Genomic DNA, 21,643 nt, shown 5'->3' on the forward strand with positions numbered 1-21,643 from the left:
ATGTGGAGAACAGTTTTGTGCAAAATCCCAGGAGTAATTTCTGCTCCGTGTCCCTAAAGGTTGAGCAGAGATGGGAAAGAAACTCTTGTGCACCTCTGCCCTCTCTGTGCAGAATACCCCACAGAAACATTTAAAGCATCGGGGAGTAGATTCTGTTAGTGGTTTTGAAAGTCACCGCAGGAGGATGAATTTGTTGAAATATGTTTCCACTGCCTCATCTCTCTTTCACTTTTTGTATTTCCCTATGTCTATAATCTTATCTCCCCTTTTTTATACGCAAAAGTATTTTTCTGCATTTCTTCTAACTGTGCTTTCGTAAAGATTTATTCCATCTCGATGGCATATCAAAAATAGATAAACACAATTTCATTGAAAGTAATATGCATCAAATTTCTTTAGGTAGTTGGTTTCAATGTTATGAACATCCTTGTGCATGCTATGAGATCTAACTTGGATTTAAATATGGTCAAGGTTTTATTTGACAGTCAGCAGTGTTGAGTACACTATAAAGAAGTGTCAACTTGCACAGCAGGATAATATTGGTTCTTGAGCCACCCTGAGACAGGCTATCCTCTCTCTGCAAAATCCTTTACATTAACGTTACATGAGTCAGTCTATTTTCTGGTCAGTAACATTCGTCTTTGTGTTCAAAAAATGTTTCATTTTGTCTTTCAGGCCTTATCGCAACTATTTCATTTTCTCACACAAAAAAAGCAACCGTTTCATCCATCTGCTGACCTCATTTTCATGGCCAGGCTAAAAATCTTTGAGTGGAATTTTCTGTGTGTGTACACTCAGCCGTCCCTTGGATGTCGTTGGCATGTCTCCGAAGCAATTTTCTCAACTATGAATAATTCACCAGATATTATTCCAAAGGTCATCTTATAGTAATTAGTACCCTGCTGTTGACTAAACAGCCTCAAGGTACCTGATGGCCAGTTTAATTACAATTTGAAATGAGTGTACTATTTGACAATCTCTATATGTTCTCCTGACACTTCAACAGATGACACCTTGAGAACTAAGTAGGTTTACAATAAGTTGGCTTGTTAGCACACGTGGATGGGGGAAACAAGCACTGAATGCGCTGTTAAGTTCACAAAGTCCTTTCTGTTCAAATATGCAGTAATTACTGGAAATGCAGATTAGTGTAGTTGGGTATGCATGTGTTTTGACAGTGTTGACATCCTCTGCACTGTCACTGTCTCATTATTAGCCAATTACCATGGAAAACTAATGGGGCAGGTCACAGCCGGCTCTCTTAAGGAGAATGGGGACTGAACATATGCTGAAGATGCGGCAGGATGACACAGTCCAGCAAGCCTTTGGTGCGTTACGAGGTACATGACATGGCTCTTTGTGTCGCACAAGTTAGGAGCCAGTGCTGAGAGATCCTGTCATGTCCTGTGTTCATGAACATCAACCCCTGCACTATACTGTAAGCTTGAGGTTTCCTCTCTGATGGCTTGTATGTATTCATAAGAGAACAATGGATAAAGCATTAAGGCAAAAGGGCCTCAGGTAGGATATATAGCCCAGGGGGATTGTCGTAGCTGTTGCAGAGTTTCCCTTAGAGGCAGTAAAGCTCATGGATGGGTGGATGGATGGATTGATGGATGGGTTACATGGGTATGGATGAATGAATAGATAAACAGACACAGTACAGATGTATTACAAGCAATGTCTACAAAATAGCAAAAAGATAAAAGTAAAATACCATGTATAAAGCTTTCTGTATCTTTACTGAGGCCAAATGGCCACAGGTAGAAAAACAGCCTCTGGGTATCACTGAAGATGCTGAGAAATGATGATGGACTGTGAGTCAAAAGTAAATCAGAGTTGTCATTCTGAACTGCCATGGTACATGACTGAATAGATTCTTTTTTTCTACTCCTGGCTTAAGCTTACATTTACCGCTTGGCCCTAAGACCAAAAGGCTAAAATTAAGGTTTATTGTGTTCTATTGATTTTCCTTTGAAATTTATAGGCTACTTCCTAGAGTCTATGGCCTATGCTGATATGATAATGGCTGGACAGTGTAATGAGTAGAGGAGCAACCTTGTGACGGGAAGCTCATTGATTTGTATTGTTGGACCAATTCAAAAATGTAGGAATTGATCCATGAGTGCTCTGCCCTTCCCAAAGAGAAACTATCAAAGTGCCCTTTTGACTAATGGTGACTAAAGGTGCCACGTGCTACGTTGCATCGTTAATGTTTTTGACCGCATAAATCTGAGGTATACTGACACACATAATCAAAGAGTTTGACTTTCTAAATCCATCATAACTACTACAATGTGTAAAATATTACTGCTAATATTGTTCAATAAAGCATTTACTTAGCAAGTATGTAGTGATGGGAATGATGCAGATAATTACAACTTGCAAATCTTTAATTAAATGTTAATGTTTAATTAAAGATAGTGCTGCAATAATCAGTATTTTTATATTAACAGTAGATCGCATTACTAATTGCTCATGACAGTGGTCGCTCTTAATGAGTCCACTGGAAATGCTGTTGGTCCAGCTTCAAACAACAGGCAGACAAAGTTAGTGGCTAGCTGGTGAAAATAGTGCAGCATTTTATCAGCTGAAGATCCTGATATAGATAGTTTGCCATATCAAATTTGCCTGAACAGCTTTTTTACTGGTGGCCAAACAAATCAGTTATTGCAGTTTTAATTTAAATTCACTGTCTCGAATTTTTCATTTTTCATGACAATTCAAGATCGCAATGTGATTTTAAGTGAATGTGACACCATCCACAGCCCCAACCTTGGGTTTAGCTGCTGTACCTGTTGATATTGACCGAAAAAGAATGGCTAGTGTTGGATGTCAGCATATATACCCAGTATGTCACCACATTGACAATTGATCATTAAATAGAAAAGAAAATGAAGGCTAACAGGTTTACTCGTGTTTTGTTTGTTGTAATTATATCATGTATTTCATGTGATTTGTCAAATGATACATGCATATTTAAAAAACTAGAACTATAGCGTACATAGAGCAATATTGAGAAAGGAAGCGGTAAAACCCTTTCATGAGCGTACCCTCCACAGTATTTCTGTTTCATAAGGGTTTCATTTTTTTCCTTTTCCCATAAATATACACATAGATGTCATAGGTTGAATTATTTCCTAAGGGGTATTCATTTCCAGAAATGCTCAAGGTGAAATGCCATGTCCAATTTGATGGGTCTTATATCATTAGCTTGTAATTGCCATAATTGGAATACAGTGACAGTATGCTCTCATGTCACATCTATCACTGATATAACAATGCTCTCAGAAAATCGGAACCAAACAACAATGTAAAATGAAGGACAAGCATGATCCGTGCATACTTTGAGGACTCAATATTTAATGGCTCAAGTAAAATTCAATGACAAGAAAAATCATTTCACCATATGGAAGGTCATTTTTTTCATAGATTTAAATGGGATATCTTACAAAGGCATGACAACACAGACTGTATAGCTTTAACTGACCAATACAGATTTGCTGGCAAGCATTGAAGCCTTCTCTCAAAGCAAACTTGACCCGACTCACTGATGACTAGTTTACAAGCATATACGTAAATCTTATATTTTGATATAGTTTTTGTACAAGATACATTTGTGTACATAATATATTCTGGCAAGGTGCATGCCAGTATACACATATGCGCACACACGCACGCACCCATACACACACACACACACACACACACACACACACACACACACACACACGCATACATGCAAGTACTGCATGTATGCACCTATAAACACATTCAAACACACTCTCATCAATATTATGCATATGCATCCACTTACATTACAACAGAGATTGTCATCTCATCACTTCTTATGTTTTCCATTTTTCATTTTTATCAACATTGCCAATTCCAGTATTAAGCCTGTAGCCATTCGTCTTTATTGTATGTGTCTTTCCAGTTTGTAACCATTATTACTAGTTCTTAGGGGTACCGCTATGTACAGTTTAAAATCCAGTTTACCTGACAGTATAGATATTTGTGTGTACGTAGAGGGATAAGTGGTACGCACACTTCACAAAGTTTGAATGTGTACACTGTGTAACATTTGTTTTGTTCCATAAGACAGACAAACAGGTAGAGCAGTAAACATCACTACTGACACTGAATCTAATGATGGATGCATGAACTACATAGTTAAGTGTCAAAACGGCTTGTGGAAGTCCAAACAGTTCATGCAAATTATGACACAAATTGACATGGTAATCATGATACACATTTTGAATAGAAAAATTCTAAAAATAAAAAGCAATCTTCAGTTGTATGTATACTATCTTTACTTTTAGGGCAGAGGGAATTAGAAAAATAAGAAAATAACAGCGAGAGCAGAATCATGCAAAGTGAAAACCTGTGACTGTCACTCTTGACATTTTCATTGTGTGTTTTGTGAAAGATGAAAACATTTGCCACACTTATTCAGAGGAACCTCATCCCAAAAATACAAATAGCACATTCATATGGTATGCTCTTTGTTTAAAAAATAAACAAATAAAACACCACCACATTTACCTTCAGAAGGGCATATGGTAAATCAAAATAGGACTGCAGTAGACAAAAAAGTCGTGTTGGTATCAAAAGCAACATCCTACAGATGTACATTCATGCAGTTATTATACTATTCCCTTCAGAGGTTGTCTTTCAATTAATGTACCTGCTGCAACATTACAGTACATAGGAGTTATGTAGGCAGAGCAAGTTAAAACACAGTGAGAATTATAGATAGGTAATAATGTGCTTACTGTACACGTGATCGGATAAAGAATTTCAAACAACCACATTTTTTTATTACGGTGTGACAGTGTAATATCCCAGATATAGTTCATGGGTATTCTCTCCCCCCATGATATGTGGAAGGGCACATGTTCCTGTGTCATATATATAATCACTCAACAGCAGATAATGTCTGGACTTGTTATTATTAATGAATGCCAGAGTTTCTATAAATCTTAATTGTTATTTTTAGGATTTATTTTTATTGAAAAGATCAGGAATTTATTTGCCCTTCTTATGCACATAATTGTAAATAGATACTGACAAGAAGATTTTGGGGCAAATTTTCGATCATATCACCAAAATCATGTTTGATTTGCATTTGCCAGAGAATTCCAATTTTCAGTGGCATCATAATGTATGTTCTCTTCAATGCGTGTTCCTTTTGATTAAATATGTGTTGTTTATACTATTTGATTAGTAATGAAATAAGCTGAAAAGTGATAGAAGAAAAACCAAATATTACTAAATGAGCTGATATTGGATTCTTAAACGGGGACATTTTCATCTGTTGATGTTTATAGGAGGATTTATGTAAGTTGCTTGTTTTGAATTAATTTCGTTTTCATAATTGACTGAGGTGAAATTGAATTGCCCCTTTCTGTGTCCTTGACACGCTATTCTTTAAGTGATCATTTTCTGAGTCTCAGATAAATCCTCTTTATAATGATAAGAGTCCTGACCCGAAGTATCAGAGAGAATAGGTGTGGTAGCTAAGAGCATGCAAACACAATTTGCCTTGTACCTTCCCCCGAGAATGCCATGTTGCATTATAGATTTAGGCCTGTTCCCAATTTGCAAGATGGTACAAGAAAATGAATCGCATGAATCATATACCTTATGATGTAGACACCTGGCTTGGATGTTATGGGAAAGAAAAATGGATATCAGCAAAGTCACTTATTGCTGTAGCAATAGATTATACTGCACCCAATATGTTACAGCACCAAGTTAGTCTGAAGTAGTTATCATCATCAGTACAGTTTACACACACAGGAAGTGTTGCAGTGTGTGTATGATAAAACCATGGTGAGGGGCAGCCTGCAGGGAGGTCCTTTCAAATGGTGCCAATTCCTATCCTTATGATAACGGTAAAAATAACATTAACATCAATAATTTTGTTAGACTCAGGGCCCTGAGGAAATTCTGGCACGCTGGTCTATTATTCCAGTGTCAACGGATAGTATAAACTGATAATAGAAACTTTGCAGCCAAACTGAGCTGTATGAAAACACACAATAGTAATTAATTGCAAAAACAATAGGTGTTATTGATGATATGATGGAAAGAGAGGCAGCATACAAAGCTTCTATTTCTGAGACACAATTTCACTGCCTCTGCACATGCAGAACATGTTCCTGGCTATCCAAGAGGACAATTCCAGACCTCCTAACCACAATGAGGATCGCTACTGAGATCACACATCAAAGTAATTAGACTGAGATTTTCATAATTGGCTCCATAGCTGTTATTATGTGAGTGTTTCTGAGCAGCAAAATGTAAGAAATAGAAACAAAGGAAAGGAAACAAAGGGTACATTTCCAAAGCGCATCTGTCTGCGCCTTTCAAGGCTAAGCTACTAAGATGGTTGGTGCACATTTTCTTAATAGAGTTGGCAAAGATGGAGCAACTACCATATGGAAAACATCTTGGGTGTGTGTATGTGTGTGTGCAGGAGTTTGTGCGGGTTTTTTTTTCTGTTTTAATTTGTGTACTGGGCCATGGCATAAACATGGAATGCAAAAGATTTCTGGTGTTGTCTACCATTGGCCTAGATATGCTTTGTCAACTTTTTTTTTTATCCTTCTGCAGTCCCCTGACCAAAATAGACTTCTTAAACACGTTCAGGCAAGACAAAAGAAACATCTTCCACCACCAAAGGAGTTTGTGCTGCGTGTTATACAGAGCAATACTTCACTAGAACTTGAACAGAAACACCATCCACCCAGAGCTCATAATTAACATTTAGCCCAATTTAGCTCACTCAACACAAAGTACTGTATTTGCATGTTTTTCTGTGTGAGGAAATGGTCTTTTAGGACACAGTTCCACTAAGCTGGGCCTGAGGCGCTTAAAGCGTACATTGCCCTCTCTTGTCACTAAGCAAACATCACCAAACTGAAAGCAAATTTTTTTTTTTTCTTTGATGGAACTACTTTGGTATAGAACTACCTTTATTTATTATACATGGGCCTGCTATGTTAAGACGTACATTTCTTTTTAAATGCTTTAGCTGTCAAAGTGATCCCATATGATTTTGTTTGATCATGTTAAAATCCATTTTCAGATGTCTTCATTAGTAGAACTGAGCAGGAGCTGGTCAAAGTTAGTAATTTATGCATATCTCCACACGTACGCATACATACTGATCATAAAGTCACTGCCAAAAAGCCATCTATGGACAAAGTCACATGTATGTCAGGGCAATGACGATCTGTCTTTTACTCTTACAACTGGTGCTCATGTAAGAAAGAGCCACTGCCCCCACCACTCTGCTGCCCAGGGGAGGAGAAGCTCGCCAGAGGGATGACCTTGACGGGGTCTTCCTTCTTACTATTGCAGTGTCTGTCCAGGGTGTTGTAGAACTGCGGCCGGTTGATCCCTTTGTCCAGTTCATCCTTTTTGGGCACAGACCTGCCCAGAGTATGGCGACCATCCATGACCCCCATGCTGCCCATGTTGGCTTTGGCTCCCCGGGCAAAGCTCTGCTGGAAGCCAAAAGAGGGCATTGTACCGGCGATGGTGGTGGTGGTAGGGTTGGAGGTGGGGCTGTTGCTACCAGGACCCTGGAACTGGGCCAGGGCTGGAGGCATCCAGCAGCTGTCAGAGTGGCCCAGTATCAGACACTCCTGGGTACAGGTCTCAGAGGCCTCAGCCAAGGCTTTCTGCAGGTTCACCTCGATGGCTGTAAAAAAGGAGAGGAAGAGAGAAAGAAGAAAAACACATAGTTAATCCAGCAGCTCAGAACAAACAGAGAGTGCAGCTGGAATGCAATGATTTTACTGGGATGCTGTGAAAGCACTGAATGAACTCATGAATCATAATGTAAATAGAAGAAAGTTGTCGCCTTATCAGTGGATGACCCACAAAATGTCAGCCTTTTAGTGAAATGAAAGTCAGTGATAAATGTTTCATTTCATCTTGTAATGAGAAAAACACCAGCAGAGCATTTAATTTCCATTGGTATTCCCATGACTCTGTCTGTTTACCTACAATATGCGAGGAATTCCCTGTAGCTTAATTAGAGGTAGAAAAAAAATGTCTTGCTGTTTGTGTCTTGAATTGGCTTTACGATATTAAATATTTAATGAACATCTTAACAAAGAATTGTTTATTTTAACCACTGTCAATGTGGCACACCTTAAACCCTTTTGAACATTCAGAATTCAAAATAAATCTGATCAAATCAATCGAAGAACACTTGAATATATAGAGCTAAAAAAAACCCAGATCTTGTGAACATCTTCATCACATTCAGGGACAATTAATATACATGGTTAATTGTGGCAGTATTTAGGTTGCATGCATGGAAGGAACAAAAAACTGAAAACTGAATGAGGAGGCGACTGGGCAAGGCTAAGCACTCAAACTATCTTATCTCATTATCTCGGCACTGGCATCACATGTGGAATGAGTTGGGGATGAGGCCTCAGCATTGAGCTTCAGCAATAAAGCCTGTCAAGCCAGATAATTAGAATGTAAAACAGTGTGCACCAAGGCAACCAGGAGCCTGCAGTGTTACATTTCCTAGGCCATGGGAGGAAAGAGGGGTCCTCTTTCAAACATCATATCGCTCCTCTAGGCTTCAGCTTCAAGCTGTCACGTAGAAATTATTTAGTATATTTGCATAAGTAAGAATGCTATAAATAATTAAGCTGTCTTAGACCCTAGTACACAGGGACGACTATTTCCTTCACGCACACAAGGTCTGCATGCTCTGTATAATTCTATTCCACAGAAATCTACAAATCTCCTTGCCACCTTGTTTATAATTTTATAGCATTGTTCAAAATAAAGATATTCTGATTAGTCAACGTTAGTGATACCAGTCCAGCCTCCCAAAATTATGCCATTTAACGGCCCAGTGCCCTCACTTTTTTGTATTTCTGTAACCCTGCAGATTGAATAGCACAGCGTCAACTTTAATTATGAGAGCAGTGTCTGAAAATGAATCGCCTCGTATAAATTGTGAGGATATATTTGGGGTGCCCACGTGGAGTCAAATCTGTCCTCTCCATATTGAACTGGAGCCTTGAAGCAGGAGTGTATAAATCCCCTGGGCGGTAAATGTGTCACCTTTCAGAGGGTCACTAACTTCATTAAGGCAAAAATGGATGCTGCTTTCTCATTCTCTGAGTTAGCACAATAGGGCTGAGCCAAGTCTCGGCCATGCCCTGACTCAGTGTCTCTCCACCGGTTTTCTGCTACCCTGAAAGCCTTTTCGGGGTACTGCTGTTTTTGATGAGGTAATGCTGTTAGCATGAACTTCTAATTCCACAAGCGTGCACCCAGGCACACAAATTCATGTTCCTAGTCCCAACAGAAATATACACATTCAAAACAGCATCTTTGCCAGATTTCCTGTCTCCTCCTCAACTTTAAATGATCAGTGCAGCCAAAGGTGAAGCTACCTTTAATGTAGCGTACTTTACAAATGAAAGGTAGTCTGTGGCTCTGTGACTTCACACAGCTTGAACTCGCAGCAGTTCTGTGTCAACAGTCTTCCGAGCCTCAACATTTTGTATGCAGTATTTCACATCCAGTCTTTCCAAAAGACATGGGGCTGTACTATTTTCTATTCCAGTGGGATCTTGTGGATAGGCGGTGGCGGGTTTGGGAGGGTGGGAGCACGGCGTAAGTGATGTCGCTGACAGCTCTGGCTGCTTTCGTCAGCTAGAGGTATGCCGCAGCCTGCTTGTGATGCCGCTGTCTTTTGTATTCAGGGGAAACAACTGTACCCCGCGGAGCTTTCGGGAGGAATCACACATCACTGACGCCACGGATCCCCTGATGCTGAGAACATTCTTTTCTACTTTCCTTCAAGGAAATTTGAATGGCAGACAAGTGGGGATAATGGCAAACAATTGGGTGTAATAGACAGCACAACTGGGATCAGACCTACTGTTCTCATTTGAGATGATTCATCTTAACTGAGCACGGGTGAAGTCATTTACACAAAGCTGTGACACCTGTTTAGTCACTCTGTAAAGTTGACTGAACATCTAATACAGGATCACCTGCAATCACCTAGGATAACTGACTGCTGTTTACTCCAGGCTGCAGCCTGCAGGCTGATTTGACTGCTCTGTTATAAGCTAATCTATTATCAGTGGTCTTGTTGTGTACTTCGAGAAACCCCGCAGAGCCACAGTTGTAGGTTCTACACCTGGTCATACACAAGGTTAATACCAGTGGTAGCCTACAGCAATCTTTTTCTGCAGCATCAACACATCTTTTGGCCAGACACAGATCGAACACCGTCGCATCCACCTTCAGCTGACCTTCCATTCCTGTGGTCAAACATTAGAGCTTGTACAAACATTGGACATGAGTAAGAAAGGTGTATCGGTATGCTGCATAACATTCAAAGGATTACGAAAAAAAATGCACCAAATGGAAACACTAACTAAAGTTTGCAATTCGCCCGGACACAAGGTGAGGTTAATGTAATGCAAATAATGTGAGCACTTGAAATCTTTTAATTCTGAAATATTAAGAGGTTGAGCAAGATAACTTGAATGGATTGCAGCCAAGTCCAATTCAATAGCTTTGCAAAAGATTTTGAAATGTATGTCCCTATTTTGTTCAGACTTTTCAGTATTTTTAGGACTTTGTTTGTGTTGATGTAAACAGTGAAGAAAAACCCAATAATAACATAAGCACCAGAATCACATCAACATTTTCAACAGTGTTCAATCTAATATAGTCCCGTACACCACTACTCAAAGCTGGCTTGCAGGTGATGCATCGGCAACAATGTCCTTTTTCAGTAATCCTTTTACCATCATTTTACACTGGTGTATGTACTGCAGCATTATGCCTTTTGCATGTGTTGTCTGAATGGCCATTCTTGTTTTGGATATTAATACAGGTTGTAATGCTGAAATAATAAGCAGTAATTCACATTTTCAAGCCCACACTGCTGCATGATAATGACGAGGTTGCTGTACACACCCTGTAATGTAAAGATAATTGCTTAGATTTTGGCATCAAGGTAATGTCATAATGATTTGATTTAGCCATGATGAACAGTGCAAGGCTCAATCCCATTAGGTTATACAAGTGCCGTCTTACCAACCACACGTCTGGAATGTTGACATTTAAGTATTATGTTTTGTCTGTTTATTATACTTGTATGCATTCAATCTTACTTATTTTTTTCCCTGATGGCCATAAAATCCACTAATGCAAATGCGTGTTCTGACAGGCAGAAACACACGCACACAGCTAGGATGCATATTAGCTGGCTGATCAGGGCTTTTTAGTACAATAGCATGAGATATTTAACATGACAGTTGATGATATTTACTGACAGAGCTAGTTACATCTTGATGAGCTTCACATTAAGGTCTGCACACACATCAGGATTCAACTTATTATTTCAGCATGCACAAACTCATTATTGCTAATTAAAAGGATAATTGCATGCATCTAGGACATTAATTTCCTCAAACAGCCATCAGGAAGGTGGACCAGGCCCCTGACTCATCCTACAGTGTTATTTGATGCAGTCTTTTTGTTTTTTGTTTTGGCCTGAAACATATATGCATCAAACTGATGTATTGTGAAATTAAAGCTTTATCACGCCCCCCCGACTGTATAATCATGGCAATATTCAAATTATATTTGTTTGTTTTATGTGTCATGTGTATCTTGTATTATGCATTAAAAAATATGGCATGGACCCTACTGTGGCCCCATCTTGTGAATCTATATATTTTGTGATCTATTAAACTGAAGGTTTAATGGGCTTTTTTTTCAGTTTATTATCTGAGGTTTTGATACATGAGCTGTCGCTATGCAGCAGTTGTTTTTGTCTAACATCCACTGCAAAGACTTAGCTCAAAAGTTCATGTTTCCTCTGCTCATACTAGAGTCACAAAAGTCCAAAAGTTCATACATATTCCAGAATGTAACTTTGCCAAGAAAATAAACCGTTTGTCACCCAGAGCATTATCACCTACAGCGCTAACCCTCTCAGTGTCAATTAATTTGGATTCAACAACTTTAACGGTTGCAGAAAGTAAAAGAAAACGGCTTATTTTTAGCCGAAGAGTTGTTTAAAATGTAGAAGGTGTCTTTCATCGAGAGGTATAGAACCATCCTGGAGGACTACAAGTACTACGGCTATCATGAGTGCAAAAATATTATCATTATCATATCATGTGTTCTTGTGTGACAAGAGATGAGATTGAAAGCGCAAGAAAAAGAAACACAGAGGGTATATGAGCACGTGTCTCATGTCTGAAGGGAGACCACCAGACAGAACCACAAGAATACCGAAGATTCTCTCAAACAAATAGAATCTCTGTAGAAATAATTGGGTTTGTAATTACCACGACTTTATCACTTCACTCGGCCTTATACTCACTCCAAATGTACAATCTGGATAAGCAAATGGATGGTCATTAATAATAATAGCGCTATTAAAACCCCTTGGTGTTGCACTGAAAAGCGAGATGCCATTACTTTCATCACAGCTCTGGCAATCATCATTTGAAGGAGAGACTAATGCCTCACTTTCAGAGAATTACAAATACAAGACAGTCCGCTTAAATGCTTGATGCATCCCACGATCCCTGCTGTTCTATTTGGCGCTAATATTTATGATGCTTATGACTGATCTGTAGTTTCGATGATGTCTGCTCATATACTGCATAAATTCATGTTCTAATTGTGAGGTTTCTGAATGATTGGAAACTATAGGCCAGACTTATGTATATGAAGAGACACACGGAAACATGGTCTGTGATTTCTTTAGAAAATGCCTGTCCCTGTGGCAATGACAATTAACTTTTCTCTGCACGTCTGACTAGAATGCTATTTGGTTTTCTTTACTTTTATCAGGAAGAGGTACAGTATAATCCCTTGCGAAGGCAATAAGAGCTGTCATTGTCACTGCTGACAAGGGCGTGGGGGAGGAAGTAAATATTCCATTGTAGCCATAAAAACTTGGCGTGCTCTTTGGAAAGCAGAGATCAACTGCTCTGGAGAGGTCAGTGGTGCCATGTAGGAGGCTGACATGTATTAAGATCTATAAGGAGCTATGGTGGAGAAGACAGCTACTGCAGAATTTTATCAAGATTTTATTATAGCATATGGAATGAAACAATAGAGACATCTCCATGCAGCCTGTCTTCTAATGGACATTCACACCAGCAATCACATGGTCAAAGAGCTGCGTGCCAGTTAATGGTAATGAGTCACCTACAATAATGGTGTAGCGGATTTTTCCACTGAAACATAAATTTCAGAGCAATTCTATGTAGCAGTGATACAAAGTGAGATACAAGGGATGGCAAGGCCACTTTTTAAAACAAATAGTGCCAGATGTAATGAATGGCCTTTTTTAAAGGAAACAATGTGACGCAGATAAGCGGGGAGCGAGGTTGTCCATATATACTCTAGACTAATTACTTCTGATGCGTTTACTGAGACGCCGCTGAACACGGTGAGTCTCTGAGCCACATACGTATTTATCAGCACTTGTGGGACCTATACAGTTCCTCGCCTGTAATCCATCTAGCCTTGTCTACTCTCGACCCTTTTTGCTTTCCTAGTGTTTGACCCATTGTAACTGAAAGTAATTGCAGGCAGAAAACAACATCTAATGATTACTTTATCTGGGAGTCTGAGAGAGAGTGAAAAGTCACAGACAGGTACTTTCAACAAAAGGAGGAGGCCTTTTTGTTCCCGACACACAATTTCAGACAACAAAGAATATTATTGACTTGGCTGAGATTAGAACACCAAAACAAATGACAAAGCACAGAGAGAGGACAAAGTGCACAAAGAGAGAAAGGATCTCTTGAACAACCCAGTGCCAAGCACTTGCTTCTTCCTCTTTGTTACCATTGATTAAAAGTATGTTGTAGGTTGAAACACCCATTTCTCCACAGAGAATATACAACACCCACACAATGTATGGGATTAATTTAATGTAAATTCCTTTATCTCAGAATCACCTTTGTTGTTAAAAAAGGACAAACCAAAAAAGGCACATTTTCATATTGCCACAGCATAAAATGTTTACAAAAAGCAAACCCCAACTTCAGCAACCCCAACTGTGTGATTTCCATCTACAGAGAGCACAGTTGGGAAGGTAGAACACAGAAACAGTTTTATTCTGACACTTGACTTTTTGTGCGTGACATTGGTTGATTACATCTCCTTCATTATGTCTGGACTACTATTGGGCCTCCCCTCCTGAGGACAAGATGCCGGTGTCACCATCAACACAATCAGGCCTGGCCAAATACCCAGCATGGGCCAGATAGATGAGAGGTGCAAACACCATAACAATCTGCAATCAGCGCTCATCACCACAGTGACACACAGATGAAGAGGCGCAGAGTTTCTATGGGGGGTAGAAATACAAGACATGCTCATGTAGATGCACACACAGACACACACACACACATATGCCAGTGCTCTCAGTTTAAAATCTCATACAAGAGCAGCCTTTGTGACTCTGTGCTTGTGCAAACGCTGGGCGATACTGTGGATATACTGTAGGTGCGCTGTCACTGACAAGGAAGCAATACATAAATGCATATTTATAAGATTAAAAAAACGTGAATCCACCTTAAAATTCATTGCACATGGATGAATGTCTGAAAATTTCCATACTGTGTAGATAATGTGAGGTCTGGGAAATGAAAATAAAGAGCATGGAATGAAAAGGAAGTGAAAATATTTTAGAAGGATTAAGAAAGAAAGGAAAATAGACTGATTAAGTGGGACCTGACAAAGCTGTCTGATATTTGCAAGAAGATTGGATTGTTCCAGCAGGAATACTATCTAAACAGCCATGATTTTTAGGAAATGACTTTGATCTAAAAATGTAAATGTCACTTATAACACTCTCGGCTTTCCTTTTAAAATCAAATTAGAAGCTCATTGAAAGCATAAGCAGGTCCTCAAAGAATTAAACCTGTTGCATTAGGAGCCTGTACAACAACTCTGGATAAGAATAGCTAATCATAAAGTGCCTCACATGATGGAGGAAAGACCGGAGTGGCTGATACAAACGACACAGCGGCCGCCACCGTGCTACATCTTGTGTCATGTAACAACCAAATTCATCACACTGACCCATTGCCCCCAATTATTATGGAAAACAAGAATGAATCAAATTAACATTGAAGAAGCTCTCAGATCTGGCAGCCTGTCTGTATAGCCGATGGATTCAGCAGGAGGGGAAGAGAGGGTAATAAACAAGGTGCCACTGCATATGCTATATATCTTGCAGTCATTGATGATTAGCTCTGTTTTCCCTTAGCCATACATTACTGTTATTGCCTCCATTGCTAGGCAGATAGGAAGTGGATACAATGGCATCGTGAAGCCCATCTTTCACCAGATAACTGGCAGGATGAAAACCACGCAGCACCAGTGGCGACAAGATTTCAGTGCATGAGTGATCTGGGTATGCTGAAAATTACAATCTCTTATATGACAGGGCTTAGAGGAGGACCGGCTGTACAGTTTTTGTCATGTTTTTTCAAGGGTGTGTGTTTGTTGTATAGTGAGGTATTTCTAAATGAAATCATTCAGTGTAGTTACAAGGAAAGAGTCTCTCTCTTCAGGTGTCAACAGCTCAAGACCTGGTGTTTTGTCCTACTAGGCAATCCTGAAAATGTGTAATCTATATGAGGTGTCAGTGTCAGGAGCGTGCCCTCATGCTATCCCTTTTCTGTGTACTTTTTCCTCTCTCATCGTCAAAATGTTTTGAGGACAGCTTAGGCATGAATGCAGACTGTGTACGGTATTAGTCACAGTCATTAGTGCTGAGCAAACTTATATTTGCAATATCAGTGTGTGGTGTAGCATGGTAAAGGTTTTAGTATGAGGGGCAGACTCCCTCCAGATCCCCCTGTGCATGTACACTTTAAAGGTTTTCCTTTTCCGGAGCGCCACAGACCCTCCTCCGGGGACAACTATTAATTTTTCACTGAAACCTCCCCTGAATAATGAATTCTGTCCTATTTATACGCTGTGATAAGTCCACTGAATGTCTAAAAAGGGGTTATCATGAAAAGGGTAAGGCTTTCAGAGAAAGACCTGTTCCTGCTTAACATGTTTAATTCATCCACATCGCCATGTTCTTGAAAGGAGAAGAAAAGTCATATAATGTATCGCTAGCAAACATGAAAGCAGACACAAGCAGCACATTCAATAAATCACAGCTTTACTTTTACTGTTTTGATGTTGACTGTCACAATCCTCCACCCAAACACCAGCCGTTGGAAGTTCAGATATATGCCTTTTACTCCTCCAGGCCCTACTGACAGATACGCTCTCACTAAAATCACAGAGGTACTCAGTGGCTTGTGTTAATGTTTCTGTCACTACGCACTTTATTTCGCGCGTGTTGAGTGCAGGCATTGTCAACTAACGTTCACAACAGTGAGGGCGACAGATATAGATAGACACATGTAGGGAGAGAGAGAGTGTGAGAGTGTATAAAATGGCAATAGCTGAAACGTGAGAAAAAGGCATGAAGTTTAACCCATAAATAATACAATACAAAAGAAACAGATTTCAAAGCCTGTGAAGAAAAAAAAATTGTTTTCTTTTTTTTTTTGATACTTAACTGTTTCTGTAGTGAGCGTCATGTTGCTGCTTTTTGTATTAGCACTCTAAGTGAACCGAACCATTCATTACAGTTTCACTCTCAGACCAAATAACCACAAGGCTGTCTCATCATAAAAACTATTAGCCTTACATAAACACAATTAATTGACGTTACAGCTAGTATTACTAGTGTCACGCAGTGCCACTGAGACAGATTAACTGTAGCACATAATAAAGATGTGTAGTGATTCTATTCAATACTATAAGTCAAGCGTGTTTAAATGATATCAATGTAAGCACAAATACTAATATAAATGAATGAAATTAGGATGGAGTTCATCAGTTAAGTTAGGATTCTGTTCAGTCCTCTGTCTTAGTTCACTGACTCTCACTATTTTAGATTTAATCTGAATAGTAAAATATAGTAGTAAAATATATAAATATATATTACAGTAAAATGAAAGGGCAAAAGCAGAAAGTAGGTCCACTGATTGTGTTCTGTCTGTGATGATGAAGAGAATGCTCCAGTGGCTACAACAGTCCACCGAGGAGGAGCCGGTGGAAAAAGCCACGCAACTACTTTGCTCTGGAGACTGCTGGCAACCCGTTGACCTTAATGTCTTTTATGCTGTTTAGCCTCGAGTGCTAACTATCAGATATTAACACCCCACATCTTTGATTTTGCGCGCCTGTCACGCCTCGAGGACACTTGTACATATTGTTTGTCCTGGGGTGCCATCCTCTTTGTGTCAGTTGTTTTGTCCTCCTCTGACACGACAAACACCCACAAAGAGGCAAGGGGATGTCACATTTCTTCTGCCTGGCATGTAGTATCGACTCTAATGTTGACATGTATTAGCAGAGCCTGGGGATGGCACTGGAGAGAAAGAAAGTTGGAAAAAAAACAAAAAAACAACAACAACCTAAATGTCACTAACATGTCCGGGTGTTTGTAGAATTGCGGGAGAAAATTGCCTGGGCTTCCTGGCTCACCACCACCACCACTGATACGATGACATCACTATAGCCAATTTCATCCTGCAGTTTATTTCAAGCTACTCTGTTTGTTTGTGAGTGTGCACGCCTGTGTGCGTGTGTGTGAGCGAGTGTGTGAATATGTGACAGAGAGAGAAACAGGCTCGCTCTCTATGTAATTCAGTGTGTGAAGCCACCAATACCCATCTCTATGATAATTTCCTATTCACTATGAGCAAAGACAGCAACACTGATACAATTCATTTCCCCTTTATTAACTGGTGCGGAAATGTTGGACCCAGCAGAAGTGACTTCTGAAGTCTTTCAGGGCTGAAGGGTGGCAGAATTTGTTTTACGGGTGGTAGGAGAAAGCTACTAGTACAGGGTGGATGATTCTGGGAGCCGTGCATTCATAATAGTGTATTTGCCAGAGACAGGAGCCTTAGTTTCCATGAACATTTAGTGGCCCTGGGTCAAATCCTTTAAGACCCACTTCCCAGACATAAGAAAACAAAAATGACTTCTGACAATAGAAAAGCCAGGACAGTAGTAGAGTTTCAGTATCATATGTCTTGTTTACATTACTTGTTTGAGCTTCATGTGTGACACCAAGAATCAAGTCCAGTCAATCACTGTGACATCCAATTCACTAGAAATGATGACTTGCCATCACTCTGCCATTTTTATCTGTGATGCCCTCTTTATTTTTCCTCATCCCCGACTCTTCCTCTCTCCAGTCTGATATTGCTAATTATTTCAAACTATCAGGTAGACAGCTTCAATTTCAATTAAATCTTGTCTTCGCCACCGACCTTGGGGTGGAGAACAGGGTTGCACTCTCAGCCCTGAACAGTTCCTCTGGCTGTTACAAGTGCCATTTAAGAAGAAATTTAAACTCAATTTCAGCCTGACTTCAGAGAATACACGCTAAGTTCACCCTTGTCAAGACAGAAGTGTGCTCAGTATGTGTATTCCAGTAACACACTTAATGTGATAATTGGAAGGGGCCCAATTAAAGCTTCAAGGCATAACTGGCTACTCTGATTCACCCTAGGGTGGCTGTGAAGGGCAGATTTAAAGCCATATGCAGCTAATCTAGCTGTCTAGTATGGGTTATGAATCTTAATGCACTGATGTTACGATGACATATTGGGTGATGGGTGTTTACAAACACTATTTTCTGCTCACAGTATCAACAAGAGAGTAGCCATAAAATGGTCACTGCAGGTGTAGCAAATGTGTGTGCTTTACAATAATGGACCAAGCTAAAAAACTTCCACAATGTAGCTGTACAATGTCAAACAGGCAAATGGAATAGTAGACCCTGCTGCAAAAAAACAGAGGGCACCATGTATGTAAGAAAAACAATTACTTGATATTGACAGCTAGTGCAATCAAAGGCTCCCCTGCCAGACTCAATGAGGTGCCAATCAACTGAGTGTCTCTGCCTCACGTTGCTGCTGCTGCTGCTGCTGCCTTTCATTTCAGAGTCAGAGGAGATACTGCCGTGGTGAATCATCAGTCAATAGCTCAGAGCTGATGGTTAATGCTGATTGATGACATTCACCCCCCCACCCCCACCCCTCACACACACACACACACACACACACACACACACACACACACACACACACACACACACACACACACTCTTCAGCATTATCTGCAGTAAACAGTCAAGGTGCAAAAAATCAGGAAGAAATCAAGTGAAAATAAGCAAACTTGTATTATTATTATTATTATTAGTAGTAGTAGTAGTAGTAGTAGTAGTAGTAGTAGCAGTAGTAGTATTAGGCCTAGTAGTACTGATTGCAGCAGCAGTAGTAGTAGTGTTAAAAGTCTGGTTTTTATTAACGTTGTTCTGAACTAGCTTTAGAGCCTCCGTCACTATGTTTTGATGGCTTTATTGTTTCTCTTTTGCATAAAACAGGTTGCTCATCGAATGTTACTAAAGGTCGTCTGTGATTGATTCAAGCTATAATTAAAATGATTATTAAAATAAACGATAAAGCACCAGATGCTTTCTCTTCATTGTCCCGCGAAATAATGCGAAGTAGAATGTCATTCAAAGCCTGGCATTAGCCAACACAATATACAGGCATTGAAGAACAATTTCGTATGCGCGTGTAATTAAAGTGATTCTATCAAATGTGACATTTCTATCGCCACAATATTCTGCCTTGCTCTTCCTTCCCTTCACCTGGGTAGCTCGCTCATGACCAGAATAAGTGAACAAGATTGCTCCTCGACAGCGAAAAAGATCATTTCTGTGGAAATATCTTAATGTGAATTTATGTGAAACATGGCAACAGAGAGCTGTAATAGGCACTTGCTAACCCAGAAATGTCAAGCAGGAGGAGGAACACTGCAACAAAACATAGGTATAATATTGAATTGGCTAGAAGTGTCATCCCTAGAAAGAAAATAACATTATTTTTCTCTCCCTCCTTCTGACTTTGTCCCAACTCTCTCCATCTGTCTCTATCACTTGTCATTCTCTCTCTTATACACTTTTCTCCTCACTGTTTATCCGGGGAGTTTTTTTTCTCCATATTTTGTTCTCATCTTTTTAGTTTCAGTATTCCGCTTAGCATGCGCTGGACCTGCCAACTTCTTTGCAAGTTGTCCATACAATAAGGAAAAGTCATTAAGCGATACATTGCTTTTCTTTCATTATGTCTCTTACGCTCCTCACCCACACATCCACTCTTATTTACAGTGGTTCTTATTTACAGGGAGTCAACACGGACAACAGGAAGGATGGGTGTTAACCATCCATCTCACTGACAAGGAGAATAAACTAATTTTCTAATTTGCAGGCATGTGACCTCAGTCATTTCTATTCATAATTCATCGTGGAAATATAATCAGACATCATACCTCACCTATGACAACACTGAGATCTTGAAAAACACTCACTGTGTGCTACAATATTGTATAAGAGACCTTTAAACAAACTATCTATCCTGCTGAAACAATCTCACCAATGTGTTATGTGTTTAGAGACAGTGAGAAATGTGTCTGGCTCCTATCCCCTTCATTTCAATTACTCTTTGATTCATATAAGTGTTTAATGAGCAAGGTGGGACAATTACCATTTTAAGTGGTGAACATACCCCAGCTGGTATTTCGCTCCATTTTCATCTAAAATATTATTCATTTTTACTATTAAAACGTGTGGAGAACACTTCTCAGGTTTCGCTGGGCTATACTGTACATCTTAGCCACAAGCTGTGATAAACAGACTGAAAGCTCCCAAACCCAAGTGGCAAGAGGGGAATAATCATTAAGAAACAGCTACCCAGGAACACTTTCCTGTCAAAAACAATTATCAAGAACTGAAATGCTATAAGGAACAAATCACAATAATATTCCATATACGACACTTAACTCCCCGTCTATTCCTGGTTCAGTCCGCACTTCACAGAGCACACAACAAAGAATTGTAAACTCTACTGGCAGAAGAAGAAAGGGTATTAATTTTCCAACCTGCAAACTGTAAACTGAAAATACCTGTGAAGTGGATAATTCTGTCTGGGGGAGACATGTATTTTCCCCTTCCTTGTGTCAACACAACTTCTTTTGAGGTGTGCAGCGATGTCTGTATGGACGTGATAAGTCTCTTATTCTCAGCAAAGAGTAATTTGCAAAATGCAGACGGCTGTACACAGACTCTTCACATTGTTAATTAAATCATTCTGCCTTTGATGTTTTCTCAGGTTTTAATGGGAAAATAACAAAATTAAATAGGATGCTGTCTTCCCTCCCTGTGAAAAGAGTGATCCGTGGATGGTGCATCAATTATTGAAGCTGAAATACTGTAAATAAATTAAATTAACCATAAATAAAACTGCATGACTTTCTACTGAAAGCAAAGTATTGTTTGTCTTTAAAGCTGTCAAGACATTGGCATGTGAAAGCAGGCTGATATTACTCACAGTTATTTGCACCTTTTTACCTGTTGCCAAATGAACATTGACCATATGGTCGAGCAACAACCAAAAGGTGTGTCTGATCCCAGTGAAATATTGTGTTTTCTTGTCACCTTAAAATTTAAAATCTACAC

The 21,643-nt window shown here is 39.6% G+C and overlaps 1 protein-coding gene across 1 annotated transcript in view; it reads right to left on the reverse strand.

The window, feature by feature from the left end:
- Positions 1 to 7,253: 7,253 nt before the first annotated feature.
- The window catches only part of pcdh11 (protocadherin 11), a 116,301-nt gene continuing 101,911 nt past the window's right edge, over positions 7,254 to 21,643 (reverse strand). The window contains exons 4-5 of the mRNA XM_070836408.1: positions 15,486 to 15,505; positions 7,254 to 7,691 (exon numbers count right to left, since the gene is read on the reverse strand). Coding sequence (XP_070692509.1) covers positions 7,254 to 7,691; positions 15,486 to 15,505 — 458 coding nt within the window. The remainder of the gene's footprint in view (positions 7,692 to 15,485; positions 15,506 to 21,643) is intronic.

This window comes from Pempheris klunzingeri, chromosome 9, assembly GCF_042242105.1.
Source record: "Pempheris klunzingeri isolate RE-2024b chromosome 9, fPemKlu1.hap1, whole genome shotgun sequence".
Classification (NCBI taxonomy): domain Eukaryota; kingdom Metazoa; phylum Chordata; class Actinopteri; order Acropomatiformes; family Pempheridae; genus Pempheris; species Pempheris klunzingeri.